This window comes from Papilio xuthus, unplaced genomic scaffold, assembly GCF_000836235.2.
Source record: "Papilio xuthus unplaced genomic scaffold, Pxut_1.1 DF826933.1, whole genome shotgun sequence".
Taxonomy (NCBI): Eukaryota; Metazoa; Arthropoda; class Insecta; order Lepidoptera; family Papilionidae; genus Papilio; species Papilio xuthus.
Genome location: NW_013531716.1, coordinates 4353685 through 4367011, shown reverse-complemented (window position 1 = coordinate 4367011; position 13327 = coordinate 4353685). Strand labels below are relative to the sequence as shown.

General features: G+C 31.2%; 3 protein-coding genes across 4 annotated transcripts in view; 2 read left to right on the top strand and 1 right to left on the bottom strand.

Moving 5' to 3' along the window:
• Positions 1-548, top strand: part of S6kII (Ribosomal protein S6 kinase II) — a 6965-nt gene extending 6417 nt beyond the window's left edge. Inside the window, exons 14-15 of the mRNA XM_013317692.1 lie at positions 4-21; positions 390-548. Of these exons, the coding sequence (XP_013173146.1) occupies positions 4-21; positions 390-500 (129 nt within the window). The 3' untranslated portion in view covers positions 501-548. The remainder of the gene's footprint in view (positions 1-3; positions 22-389) is intronic.
• Positions 549-4264: 3716 nt separating this feature from the next.
• On the bottom strand, positions 4265-5609 carry AIMP1 (aaRS-interacting multifunctional protein 1). The gene is made up of 3 exons (XM_013317754.1): positions 5391-5609; positions 4801-5316; positions 4265-4585 (listed from the first exon to the last, which is right to left on the bottom strand). Exons 1-3 carry the CDS (start codon positions 5499-5501, stop codon positions 4298-4300), a joined length of 915 nt encoding a protein of 304 aa, XP_013173208.1. The 5' UTR covers positions 5502-5609; the 3' UTR covers positions 4265-4297.
• A 271-nt stretch (positions 5610-5880) lies between these two features.
• Positions 5881-10991, top strand: Scm (Polycomb protein Scm). 2 transcript variants are annotated; one of them, XM_013317782.1, is made up of 5 exons: positions 5881-7124; positions 7916-8213; positions 8518-8700; positions 8968-9192; positions 9272-10991. In XM_013317782.1, the coding sequence occupies exons 1-5, from the start codon at positions 6073-6075 to the stop codon at positions 9404-9406; spliced, it is 1893 nt and encodes a 630-aa protein (XP_013173236.1). In that variant the 5' UTR covers positions 5881-6072; the 3' UTR covers positions 9407-10991. The 2 variants fall into 2 exon arrangements, with proteins under 2 accessions (XP_013173236.1, XP_013173235.1); XM_013317781.1 differs by having other exon boundaries at positions 8518-8730.
• Positions 10992-13327: the final 2336 nt, after the last annotated feature.

The window sequence follows — 13327 nt, the reverse complement described above, 5'->3', positions numbered from 1 at the left end:
GCCGTAGACCTCACCTTCCAAGTAACTAAACCAATTGATTACTATATCCTACTAGCTGTAGTAAAAAAAAAGAATTAGTGTTAGTGGCCTATGTGTTCTTTCAGACTATTTTCTATATCTGTCGAGATACCTTCAAACAAACATACATCCATCCATCCATCTAAACATTCATATTTAAAATATTAGTAAGATTAGTAATGGGTAGAAAAACTTACCTTGGCACTAAACATTTCACAGATATACAAAAACACTTTATTTTATAAACAAAGTACTTTTTAACTATTTGTAGTACCAGACGCTTGATACGGAAAAGTTATGTTGATACTCCCAAATAAAAGCTTAGTTACACACGTAGGCAAATATGACCTGATTTGTGGGCTTTTGTGTAGGCGATGACGTCATCTCCCTTGACCCCACAAGTGCTGGGCCCCGTGACGCAGTCGACGCTCGCTCAGCGCCGCATCAAGCCCCAGCGTCGCTTCCCGCCCACACAGATATAAGGTATACGAACTTACTACCATCTTGCCCCAAAAACCCTTTAAAATCAAATTATATGACTACATAAAGAAATGTAAAGAGAAATGTATAATTTTGTAGGAATTTATTTCGGAAAAATCTTTTCGAGTATTTGTATTATATTTAATCACAAAATAATATTATTTATGTAGAGGATTATGTGTAATTTTAGAGAACGTATTTATGCATTCATTTGTAATGCTGTTGAAGTTTTTATGTGTATTTTTTTTTCGTGTACACAAGCATTTTTTAGGCAACGGGTTACATAAATGAACATTCCATTTTTTTTTCAAGAATTGTTAAATGTCTTCATAAATTAGCCCATTGTTTACTAGGATAATTATACACTATGTAGAATATTCGAAAGTTGTCTTCCTGCTGAAGTTACAGATAAAAAAAAATATTTTTTGTATTACTAACCCACCTTATTTTTTTAGTCCTTTAGTGCCATTTACCAAAAAGATTCTTCGCGTTTCGGATACGAACTGCTTTTATTATTTTACAATCTGTTGTTTTTATACAAGATTCCTGTCACATTTATTTTATTAAATGATTTTTTTAAATAGACAGTATTTTTTAAAAATTTTTTTAGAATTCATCATCATAGAGATGTAATTTGAGAGATTTCTTAGATTAAGTATAATATTGTGGTTATTTGTAAATCAATATCTACATTTAAATTAGATATTTAAATCCTACATATTTCTGCTTCAAATAAGCCTTATTTAATTCAAAAAGGCCTACGTTTACCGTATCTTACAAAACTATCAACTTCCTATTTCAAATCATATAACATAGAATATAAGTCTAACATTGTCTATTTTGTTATTCGCTTTAAAGTTTAGAATTAAGTGAAATAATATGAACGTGTATTTCTGACTTAGTGGTGACATATCCAATATTTAAAAAAAATATTATTAATCATTGGTTTCTGAGAATCCTTGTTTAAAACGTATCGTTATCCCCCTCATTATCTTTAACAGAACAGAGATAACGATATGTTTTATATTGGTCTCAGAACCCAACGATAAAAAACAAGTCCAATATAAATAAATGAAAGCTGTACTACATTAATTATGTGAGTCAACGTAACTTCGTGTTTCGATTTTGTATTGCATTTATAATTACTAAAACCGTCCTTTCTACTCTTCTGAAAGTTATATGCTATTCTTAATGTCATTTATATTTCGCATATTATAAATATGTGTTGATATACTATCTTCTTATGTAAATCGACTGATTGACTTACTTTCTCCTATTTTATCTAGAGAATATCTTATTAAGGAGGGAGTATAATAAGAAAAAGTAGCAGGAATTACATGCGGTCACAATAACATGAAATGTGCATAGAATGTGGTACACCGCTTGCTATAAACACGATGTGACGTCATTGCTGTCACATATGTTATTGTACACGAATTGTACAGCATACTGATTGCACAATATTATCTTGTGAATGTAGTGAAGACCCTTTTTCCCTCCCCTTCTCACTTATTTAGCTTCTCCTCTGTCCATAAACATGATGAAATATATCCAAAATTCTATGTTATTGTTAGACTTTTTAGAAAACACCTACTATTTTCTTAAACCTCTGAAAAAGTTGATAGTAGATTGTAGTATAATTTTAGATTTTATCTAGGTTTTGCCACCACTAAGTACAGTTTTTACTACATGTTGGACCTTCGCATAAGAACAGTATTTTCATACTATTAAGATAAGTATAATATACATAGTAATATGTAAAATTACTTTTTGATTTGTTTAAACTTCATCTTTTTATCTTGATAAATATTTCCGATACTAATATTTAATCTATATTATTTTACCAAAGAACATGTTGTTAAAACAATAATGTTGTATTGATTTTAAGCCATAGGTTTTTAAAATATTGAAAAATTCTTACAGGCAATAAATATCTGACCATTATAGAACAATGTTAAGATATAAAATGACCATATTGGCCTTGATACTTACTGTATTATAAAAATATAAAACATCTTCAAACAACATACAATGTTTCGTACCTGATTCTGTACTTTTGCATACTTCTGTATATTTATAACGGCCACGTGTTCCAACAAGAGCATAATAATCAGCATATTATAACTATTAAAGCAAAGGAATTGATATTTTACTATTGTAATTATAATGTTAATGTAATTCTTCGATTGTGCGACGTAGGAAATAAATGAAAATTTTAGACGTAAAGTGAACTCACTTCTAGATATAAATAACAAACATATCTGGCTGAAAGGCAAGTGACCTGTCATTAAAATTATTATATAGTCATATCATTCTAATGATATTTAAATGTTACTACCGTTCTACTTTTAACTAGATGCGATATTTTACGAGAATTTTATTTTACAATTTTTACTCCATGAAATTAAACCATGAGATTACATGTTTATATTTTACATGAACCAGTGATTGATCTGCATAATAAAATCATTAACAATTAAAGGTATAAATCCATAGATGGCTCTACAACAATTTTTATCTCTAATTATTCCCGGATGACTATTACCATTTTTAATTACTACAATTTAATATTTTAATCAAGAAACCATAATTTCCACTGCAAATGTTGTCTAAGTTTTTCAAGATTGGGGCCTCGACTACAAGTACAAAGTATAAACTGTAGACAAATTAAGACTTAAATACTTATGTTATAAAATATATGTTATAAAAAAAAACATCATTTGAAAATTTTGGTCAGTGTAAAAAGTAAATTGCCCCTTTTTTATGGCCTTGGTTTGAAACAGTATACAGTTTAGAGTTAATTTTAAAAGTCTATCTGTGTATTTACATCTTTGATTTGTACCATTATTTGATAAGTACATGTATGTACATGCATATATAATTTTATGTGCCTCTGAATGTTCATAATACATATAGGAATATGAATAGTTATTGATTTATGCCCACAAAATGCACTCAAAAAAATTATTAAAAATTAAATTAGAGACGTATATGGTGATAATTAAAAGAATTAGAAAGAAATTAGCGTGCAATAAATTAATAATTGTGATTACTCGTTCTATATTAACTGAATAGAGCTTGCTTGCACACTTGTTAATTAATTATAATAAAGATATTTTCTTACTCACTCTCAGTACACAGTTGATGTTACCGTAGATTTTTCTATGACACTAATGTTATGAATAATATCTGGTTATGATAATTGTAACCTACACAGGCTGGACCAGAAAGATTGTACTATGAAAGAAGTGTATGTGGTGTTAATGTTAATACATTATGGATCACATCTGTCTATTTTTCTATCTTTGAAATAGATAACAAATTATGTTACATTAAATTGTTATTGTAGAGACACATATTTGATTACAGAAATAATATATATGTATTGTTGAAATTGCTTTAAAATTGTTGTCTTATTTTATAATCCTCATTCTATCTATCGAAATCATGGCTGTTTGTGGTTCATCAGCTTTTATACATATTTAATTACTAGCTGTGGCCCGCGACTCTGTCCACGGGAAATTAAAATAAAACTAGTCTATGTATTCTATATTCCCGACTTAATTCTACAACTTTGCCAAAATTCATCAATATCCATTTAACCATCCATCCATCTAAACTTTCGTATTTATATTAGTAAGAATTTCTTAATAATAAAAAATAACAATTACTTAGTATTGAGTCTATTGAACCAGTACTTGATTTAAAAATCTTTTTTCAATTAAAGTTCTGTTTGGGGTACTAATTACAATAAAAATAATTGTTAATTGTCTTTAAAAAAATTTATTCAGCAACATCCTTACTTAACATTAACCTGTTTTAATGTAGGTGCTACAACTGCCCCTTTTCCTACAACTATCAATGGTTTATCCTTGTAGCATGCTACTTTATCATCATTTGTCTTCAAGTCAGGAGCACATGTCTCGAATATTTTTTTCTTGGGGTTGAGTTGTGCTTCCGGTTCCCTAGGATATCCCTCACACTCTACCAGGTCACCGGGAACAGCATCAGATGGCGGATTCAGAACTTCAACCTTTTCAGGTGATGATGCACACATCACCATGGCTTCTGATGTAACTCCTCGCATCTGAAAATAAAAACAGTATTAAGGTAACTTTAAGATTTATACAGAATTGTAAAGACAGTATAGAATTCAGATGTTGGTTTAGGAATAAAAGGTATTAAGAAATGAAAATAGCTACAAGAACCTGAACCCAAATCAACAATATCCTAATACTGAAGAAAGTGTTTGAAACTAAACAAAAGGCTAAGTAAAGTAATTCACAATGCTTATATATTCACCTTCACTGGTTTCAAATTACAAAGGACAATTACTAGTTTATCTCTCATTTCATCAATAGGGACGTGATTAACTAGCCCTGAAACAACAGTGCGAGGTCTTCCTTCACCACAATCTATCTTTTCAACATACAGTGCATCTGCATCTGGATGTTTGTTTATTTCCACAATCTTGCCAATCCTAAAGTCTAATTTTCTTACATCTACTACATTATCAGTAGTTGGGGTAGGATTCACTTTCTCCTTAATCTTTTTAACTGAATTCTTTTCTTTCTTTGCCGCTGTTGGCTGTGTATTCTCAACTTCAGTGCTCTTATCTTGTGGTTTTTCTACACTAATTGAATCTACATTGCTTTTAGTAACTTGTTTGCTTGGCACAGAATATTGCTTTTTACCGTGTGATATTTCAAGTTTAATAAGTTCATTCTTAGCTTGAACAATTTTTTCTGATAAAACAGAGTTCTCTTTAATCAACTCCTGTATTTTCTCTTCGACTTTAAACTTCTTTATTTCTTCCACCTGTAAGTAAATTATTAGGTTAGTTGTACAATACGTATTTGTATAATTTAATGTCATAAAAATTAAATACAAACCTTTCTCCTAAGCTCTGCTAAACGTTTTTCCGCTGTTTCAGCATTTGCCAAAATATTTGAAGAAATTTTAACCAACATGTTTTTCAGCGAGTTACGGCCTGCACAAATCATTAGCTATATCCCTGTGTAAATATTTGTTTTTTCGATATTTTGGATAATCTTATTTTGTAATTTTAGGTTAGAAAAAGTACTGCCAGTGACGTAAAAGTTAAAAGTGGATATGTCACTTACCCACTTTAAAGAAGCAGAAAAATTGACTTTAATTAATTTGCATCGTGACAAATTAATAAAAACACATAAATACAAAAAATATTAGTAATGTCATGTTTTAGTATGTTTTTCAAATATTTATTTAAGACTCAAAGCATTTATTCAATAACTGGATTGTTATTCTATAAAACTTGAAATATTATCACATTATTATTTTATATATACTCTTTGTATTATCAGCTCAGGTAACACTTTGTTGCCATAGAATAGAAAAAAAAAACAAAAAGTAATATGGCCGTTGGAATGGCGTCATAAATAGTTTCTGACGTTGTTTATATTTGCCTAAGAGGATACTTGATTTATAATTTATACGGTAGCTTAATCGTATATTGTGTTGAGTACAATGTAATTGCATTAAATTGTGAACAAAAGGATCTATTGATATAATGTTTTAGAGTTCCCAAAAACAACAATGTCAAACAACACTGTCGGCTCTTCGGGGCATGCTCCCGGCAAAATACGTGGGCCTGGAAGACCACCTAAACGTACATGTACGTGGTGTGCTGAAAGTAAAACGCCTTTAAAATATGTATTGCCTACTGAGAATGGTAAAAAAGAGTTTTGTTCTGAGACCTGTCTTTCCGAATTTAGACAGGCTTATAGCAAAGGTGCCTGTCTTCACTGCGACAATGTCATTCGAGGTAATGCGCCATCGAGTAGTAAGAACTTTTGTTCTACATATTGTCTGAACAAATATCAGAAGAAAAATGAAAAACGAACAAGTTCTCCACAGTCTGGTAATGGGGCAAATGGATCTGAAAATCCCTCCAACAACAACACAACGGGATCTTTTTACGATATATTTCAGTCTTTCGACTGGACTGAATACATGAAGGAGACAAACAGCACAGCAGCACCTCAGGAATGTTTTAAACAAGCACCGGTTCCACCACTGAATGATTTCAAAGTGAACATGAAATTGGAAGCCTTAGATCCACGAAATTTGACTTCTACTTGTATCGCAACAGTGGTAGGCGTTTTAGGACCGCGGCTCAGATTGAGATTGGATGGAAGTGATAATAAGAATGATTTTTGGAGACTTGTTGATGCGGGTGATATTCACCCAATAGGGCATTGTGAGAAGAATGATGGAATGCTTCAACCTCCACTTGGATTTCGTATGAATGCTAGCAGTTGGCCAATGTTTTTGCTCAAAACTTTAAATGGTGCAGAGATGGCTCCACCGAAAGTATTTCAGGCTGAGCCTCCAACACCTAAATCAAATCTGTTTGTTGTTGGACAAAAACTGGAAGCAGTTGATAAGAAGAATCCACAACTAATTTGCTGTGCTACTGTTGGAGCTGTGAAGAATGATCAGATTCATGTAACATTTGATGGATGGCGTGGTGCTTTTGATTACTGGTGTAGATATGATTCAAGGGATATATTTCCTGTTGGTTGGTGTGCTCGAGCTGGTCATCCTCTGCAGCCACCGGGACAAAAAAGTGCTACTACTCCATCAAGGTATGTATGTGCCAATAATATAAGTGGATATTTTACTACAAAATTGATGATTATGTGTTATGATATTATATTTTACTAATTGTAAGCATTTACTGTATTACTAAAAGAAATAAAGTTACACACTATTTAGTTAAGTCTTAATTTGACTAAATTTTTTGTAGCAAAAAAACTGTTATTGTAATAAAGTCATGTAATTAGTTGTTCGTCACACTGGACACCATTGAATTAAAGTTTAAACACACATTTTAACCCATTGTCCACTGGTAATAAAAATATGAAATTGCATTAAATTACATAAGCTGATTCTTTTTTGACAGTGTGTAGGTACTTAATAAATTTTGTTATATAATTCTATAATGTTAGCAATTTATAGAGTGGACATTATTTTGAGTAGGAGCTACAAGATTGAAAAACATAAGCTAAATTTAGTTAGAAAAGTATAAAAATTCAGTTAGAACTAACTTTATTTTCAATTGTATTTAATATATAATTTATCAACTAAAAACAGAAGCATGCAATTGTCTTTTTATGGATAAAATATGTTAATTTCAAAATTTTAGCTCTTGTACATACATAGCATATTGTATTTTTTACTAAATTTATATTGGAAATATGATATGGTACTCATCTTTCTGTTATGTTTATATAAACATACAATATGAGAATATGGTATTCCCTATATTTCAAAATGAAATCAAATCACTCTGCCATTTTTATTTAAATGAATATCAACAATTTTTTTTTCAAAACTATATTGTGGAACAATTGCATAATTTAGTTGCATATTCCAGGTTTAAACTGCGGCCTATAGGTATGGCCAATCCAGCTTTACCAGAAGGTGGTTCCACTGGTGGTACAAATTCCACTAATCCAAGCCCACCAACACCTTTAGCTCCTGTGCATTTACATATCCGCAATAGTTGTTCCGGTGGCAGTACAGTTCTGCCGAACACGGTCACCGGTTTAGGACCATCTGGCGTTGCAGAGGCTCTCGCTAAAGAACTGCTAGGCGTTCACCCAGACCCCCAGAGGCTAACAAGGGCAATGTTGACCGCATCTAGTGGTTATTCCAATGTGACTACAGTACAGGTAAATATTTTCTGTCCTGCATACATTTTGATTACTTCTAATCTTTGACTTTGAAGACAGACAATAAAGGGTTCTTTTTTTCATAATATAAGTTGAAATGAAATACAGCATAATTAAAAAAAAAACAATGAAAAAATGTCTTAAATTTTTTTGGAGAATTTATGTTTTTAATTTTCTGGAGTGGTAAATGTATGGTCAAAAAGATAAATTGTTAATATTTACTCATAAATAGATTAATTTCATTAATCAGTACTTTTGGTTTAAAACGGTTGATATTTATTTTAATAATAAATTTAATTTCAAGGTTTCCACTGGAAGCAAGACTCATACAGTTAAAGTGCCATCAGATCTTACAAATGATGAGCTCAAGAACTGGCTGAAACTGTTCTGTGTTGGGATGAGCTGGTGCGTTGGCATGATTGAAGTGGACACAGGAGAGGCTGCTGTGCGGCCCTGCACACTGTGCGGCGAGTCAACTTCTAATGGGGTATCATCTGCTGTTAAAAGACCTGTTAATGTAAGAGACTGTACATCTAAGTACAACAAAGCTATCAATTTAACAATTCCCTTGCTATTTTTTGTACGAAAATTAACTTACCACTTTTAAGAGTTTTAAATTAGAGTGTGTTAAGTGGTAGGAATGTAATGAGTAAATGAATTACATTTGTAATTCTGTTCAAATTAATCATTTTTAGTCGTTCATGTTAGTAACTCAAATATGTGTATGTTTAAATAGTTTTTTTTTATCATGCAGGACTTGCCTGTAGAAAGTGGTGTTAATGGATTGGGCGAGACCTCCACTGTGAAGATGGCTCGCGTGTCCCCTGAGCGGCCGGAGCCAGCTTCATCGACCACGGGCGCTCCGCCGCCGCCCTCGCCCGCCACACCCCCTGGCGACTGGTCCGTCGAAGATGTCATCGGGTTCATTGCCGCAGCTGACCAAGCCTTAGCTGCCCATGCTGATCTCTTCCGTAAACATGTAAGTAAACATAAAATCTTATATCACTAATGAATATGGCTTTTTGAAATCAAGTAATCATTTACATGTTTCTTTGCAGGAAATTGATGGGAAAGCACTTCTGTTGTTGAATTCTGATATGATGATGAGATATATGGGCCTTAAATTGGGACCCGCTCTAAAGATATGTAATTTGGTGTCCAAGATTAAAAATCGCCGCAATTTTAATCCCTAACTAGACCCAACTCTTACTGAATCTTGGAACCGTCAGTTACTATTTATGCTATCCAAGAATACATCTCATTTACTATCACATCGCCGTATTAAAATTAAAGTGGTTAAATAAAGCATATTCAATGTAATGAATGTATGAATGATGGAATATAAGCATAATGACGGACATTCAGTAGGAATTATATATGTATTTTTATTTATATTGAAAATAATTTGATAATGACGCAAATTATGATACACAGCATTGAGCAATTTATACGCCAATATCGTATTTTATGTAAGATGTATATTACTTTGTAGTCACATGTATATAGGCGTTACGAATGAGTGGAAATGCATTTAATGTAGTCAGTACTCATTTTACATAATAGACTATAAAAATAAATTGTTAATTACGCCGGCTTTATTGTTAGGTATTTGGATTGTATATACATATTTTATTATTATCGGCTAGTCGTATTTTTTCAAGATGTCGCCTAAACACCATTCCATAAATGGTTTAAAATATTCATTCACATAGTTGCGTTTATATTGCATGGATTATATACTTTATTTTATGTGTCCAATATAATTTGCCAAACAAGTTCCAATATTTGCCAGTTCTTTTTTCTATAGCAATTGTATTATGTTCTCTAAACATATTATTTGCCTAACATCTGACGTCATTAGACCCATGTGTTATTGGACACGTGTAGTATAATGGGATTCAAATAAGAATGTGTATGAAGCAACGCTATAGCTGTGCAATCAGATAAATAAGATCAGTAAAACAGATATATTTATAATATTTTTTTTTTATTCAGAATATCCCAGATAAAAAAGTTTACGAAAATATTTTTCGTGCGGTTTTTGAGATCTCAAAGTCTTATACGCATATTATTTTAAACGCATTATAAATATTAAGTTTTTATTCATTATCAATTCAATAAATTTTTTATTTTATTACTTTGTCAACTTTCTTAGACATTGTTATACTTATGGTTATTCTTTTTTATGACAAACTTCATATTTACCTATTAATCTATATAATTCAATATTTATTTATCGTTAAATGATCAGAATACTTCACATGTAAATTAAATGTCACGTTTTACCTCTAAACAGCTTTGTTCTAAACGTGACTTTTTTCTTTACGGAAATTACTTTTTAATGATTCTTATCTAAATTAAACTGAGTTTGAATTGTATAAGCGTAGTAGTCAAAGTATAAAAGGAAATACTATAGAAATAATATAGTTACAAAATTGCCGGAAAATCTTTCCAAAACCTGGTCCATAACTATTTCATTACCCTACTAAGTAAACTTTGCTTTTAAGTAGTTGCTATTTAGGCTACTCGCGTTTTTAAAACAGTGTAAGGGTTTGTGGAGGTTCCTCTTATCAATCTACAATATTTTTTCTAATAGTAGTACTATTATATTTCCGCAGGCATAATTGCCTGTCTTAAGTATATGTTAGTAGATCGTGACTGTGTGAGTGAATGTTTTATTCGACCAACAAATTAATTTCCTGTGTACAAATGTAGATTAGGGTCTTAGTGCCTTCCAATATATAGGTGTACTTAAACAGAAGTCATTTTAGCAATTCAGTTTTTATATTACGAAGTAACATTTTTTACTATACTGCAGTTTTTTTTATATATTTATGCTTTTAATTACAATTAATAAGTATTATACAGCATGTTACAATACTAGTTTTTTATATAATAATATAACATGATAACAGATTATTAAGAGCGTGTGTGAAATGTGATCATTATAATTGAGTATTAGAATTTAGCTTGAACTATCGATGTTGTCTAAAATTTATAGTATTTAAAAATAAATATTTGGATGCATGTTTGAAAGTACCAAACAACTTTAGATCACATCTCCACTAACATCAATTGTAATCACAACAAAAAAAAATTACAAATGTTGAAAAAGAAAAAAAAAATTACAATTGTTTTGTAATGACAATTGTACGTAGTTAAAATCGATATTATCGTTATTAAAATGTATCGTGATTAATTGAAAAAATATTTAATTATGAAAAAGCCTAACGCTGAAATGGCTTCAAATAAACCGGGCTTGCTCAATATGCTATCCAGGTATACCTCATCTCCTATCCACCCATACGATGTAAAGAGTTACATCTCATGAGACATAACTCTCGTCTTTCAATATTTGTTTGGTGCAATGAATGATGGCGAATGTTTTTACTTATCTTTCACAAAAATGTAGTTGCGTAGTTTGTAAGAAATTGTATTATAGGTTTTATAATTATTATTTCAACTTAGCCGAGGTATGTACATAATTATTTTAAATTCGCGCCATTGGCAAATGCTACGCGCATTTTATCTTTTATGAGCTTTTGTTTTAATTATTAATGTTCCTCGATTGATTTTTTTTTGTGTGAATATCTCTGTCAATAAAGATTTAATTTAGGGTAACTTTTTATTATTATTTTAATTTAATTGGCACTTTAAGGGTTTTGTTGTAATGTTAAAACATTTCATAATGTGATATTTCAATGTTATCTGTTGTAGTATAAAAGCGTTGATTTAAATAAATTAGGTGTTATTCTAAGTTTTCATGACATAAAAATTATTAAATACACATTATGCGAGCATGCTTTTTTAATTTAATTGTACCTACTTTCAGATAGGTAAGATTTAAGATTTTATAGCTTAGTTTATATATTAGGATAATGAATGGAATACCTACATTATCGCTACTCCTTTTGTGTAAGAATTGCAAACTTTTAGATCAGTTTAAAAAATATGCCTATTATATATATACTTGTCTGTGTATATTACATAAATTTCTTTATAGAGATGTGGATAATTTCACATCAAAAATATTATATTATTTTAATATCTTTATGTACATAGGAAATAATATTTCAAAACGGATGTGTAAAAATTAAATAAAGTAAAAAGTTTCCCAAATTTGTTTTGATTTTTGTTATATTTATTCAAATATTTTTTTTTCTGTTCTTTTCCTCTTTACTACTAGATACACGTTATAAGCCGAGTATTCGAATCGGTTTAGAATATTTATAAGTAATAAGAGTACACATGTTATGTATACAACTTACGTTGTTGCAGATTACTTGTATTTTGTAACAAACAAGTATTGAGGTGTTCAAATATTGGCGGCTCGGAAAATTGTACGAGTCTCCCCGCAGAATACAATTTTAGGTGTAGCGGGGCGTAAAGGGATGCGCGGAGGACATTGCGCAGGTGACCTTGAGAAATTTGAAGCCAGCGAATAAATTGAAACGGACCATACAAACATAATATAGAAAGCTGCCCTTATGACACAAAGCCGTCGCCCGCGACCTCGTCCGCGCAGAAATGAACAAAATAATACTCTGTGTTCTACCTAACTATGTTCAACATCTATGCCAAATTACAACGGGATCAGTTTAGTTGTTCTGGAGGTACCTAATAACAAACACCATCATCATCAAACAACATCCATAATATTTGTAAGAACATATTATCGCAATAACAGCGCACTACGCGCAGTGTTTATCGAATAAATCCATAAATTGCATTTCTTATTAATCTCACTATTAAATCAAATATGCGGATATGTTTTACAGTATTGGAGCTACGCAATAACAACAGTTATTACATGAATGGAGCTGCTCGATCGGGGGTGTCACGAGTTAATGATGACATTTTCACATTTGACTAGTCTCTGGAGGTACCTTTACTTAGGAATTAATCCTCTACATGCGTTGCGCGATATACTTTGGGTCGAGGAGTCTTTTCATAAAGTACCAATGATGTGACAAGGAACTCGACCGATCAGTGACGTTCAATTTTTGGCGTTTGCCCGACTAGTTGCTTGCGAAAAAAATTTATATGCCAAGGAAGTTAAGCCTTGAAAGGGGTTCTTAAACTGCTCTACACAGGATTGTTCGTCTTTGTTGTTT

What these genes read in the sequence shown, in the direction of transcription:
- AIMP1 (XM_013317754.1), bottom strand. Translation starts at nt 5,501, where the DNA reads ATGATTTGTGCAGGCCGTAACTCGCTGAAAAACATGTTGGTTAAAATT. An exon ending in TAGCAGAGCTTAGGAGAAAG is followed by an intron (nt 5,317 to 5,390) that starts GTTTGTATTTAA and finishes ATTTACTTACAG; the next exon opens with GTGGAAGAAATAAAGAAGTT. An exon ending in GTAATTTGAAACCAGTGAAG is followed by an intron (nt 4,586 to 4,800) that starts GTGAATATATAA and finishes TTTTATTTTCAG; the next exon opens with ATGCGAGGAGTTACATCAGA.
- Scm (XM_013317781.1), top strand. Translation starts at nt 6,073, where the DNA reads ATGTCAAACAACACTGTCGGCTCTTCGGGGCATGCTCCCGGCAAAATA. An exon ending in CCAATGTGACTACAGTACAG is followed by an intron (nt 8,214 to 8,517) that starts GTAAATATTTTC and finishes TTTAATTTCAAG; the next exon opens with GTTTCCACTGGAAGCAAGAC. An exon ending in CTGATCTCTTCCGTAAACAT is followed by an intron (nt 9,193 to 9,271) that starts GTAAGTAAACAT and finishes GTTTCTTTGCAG; the next exon opens with GAAATTGATGGGAAAGCACT.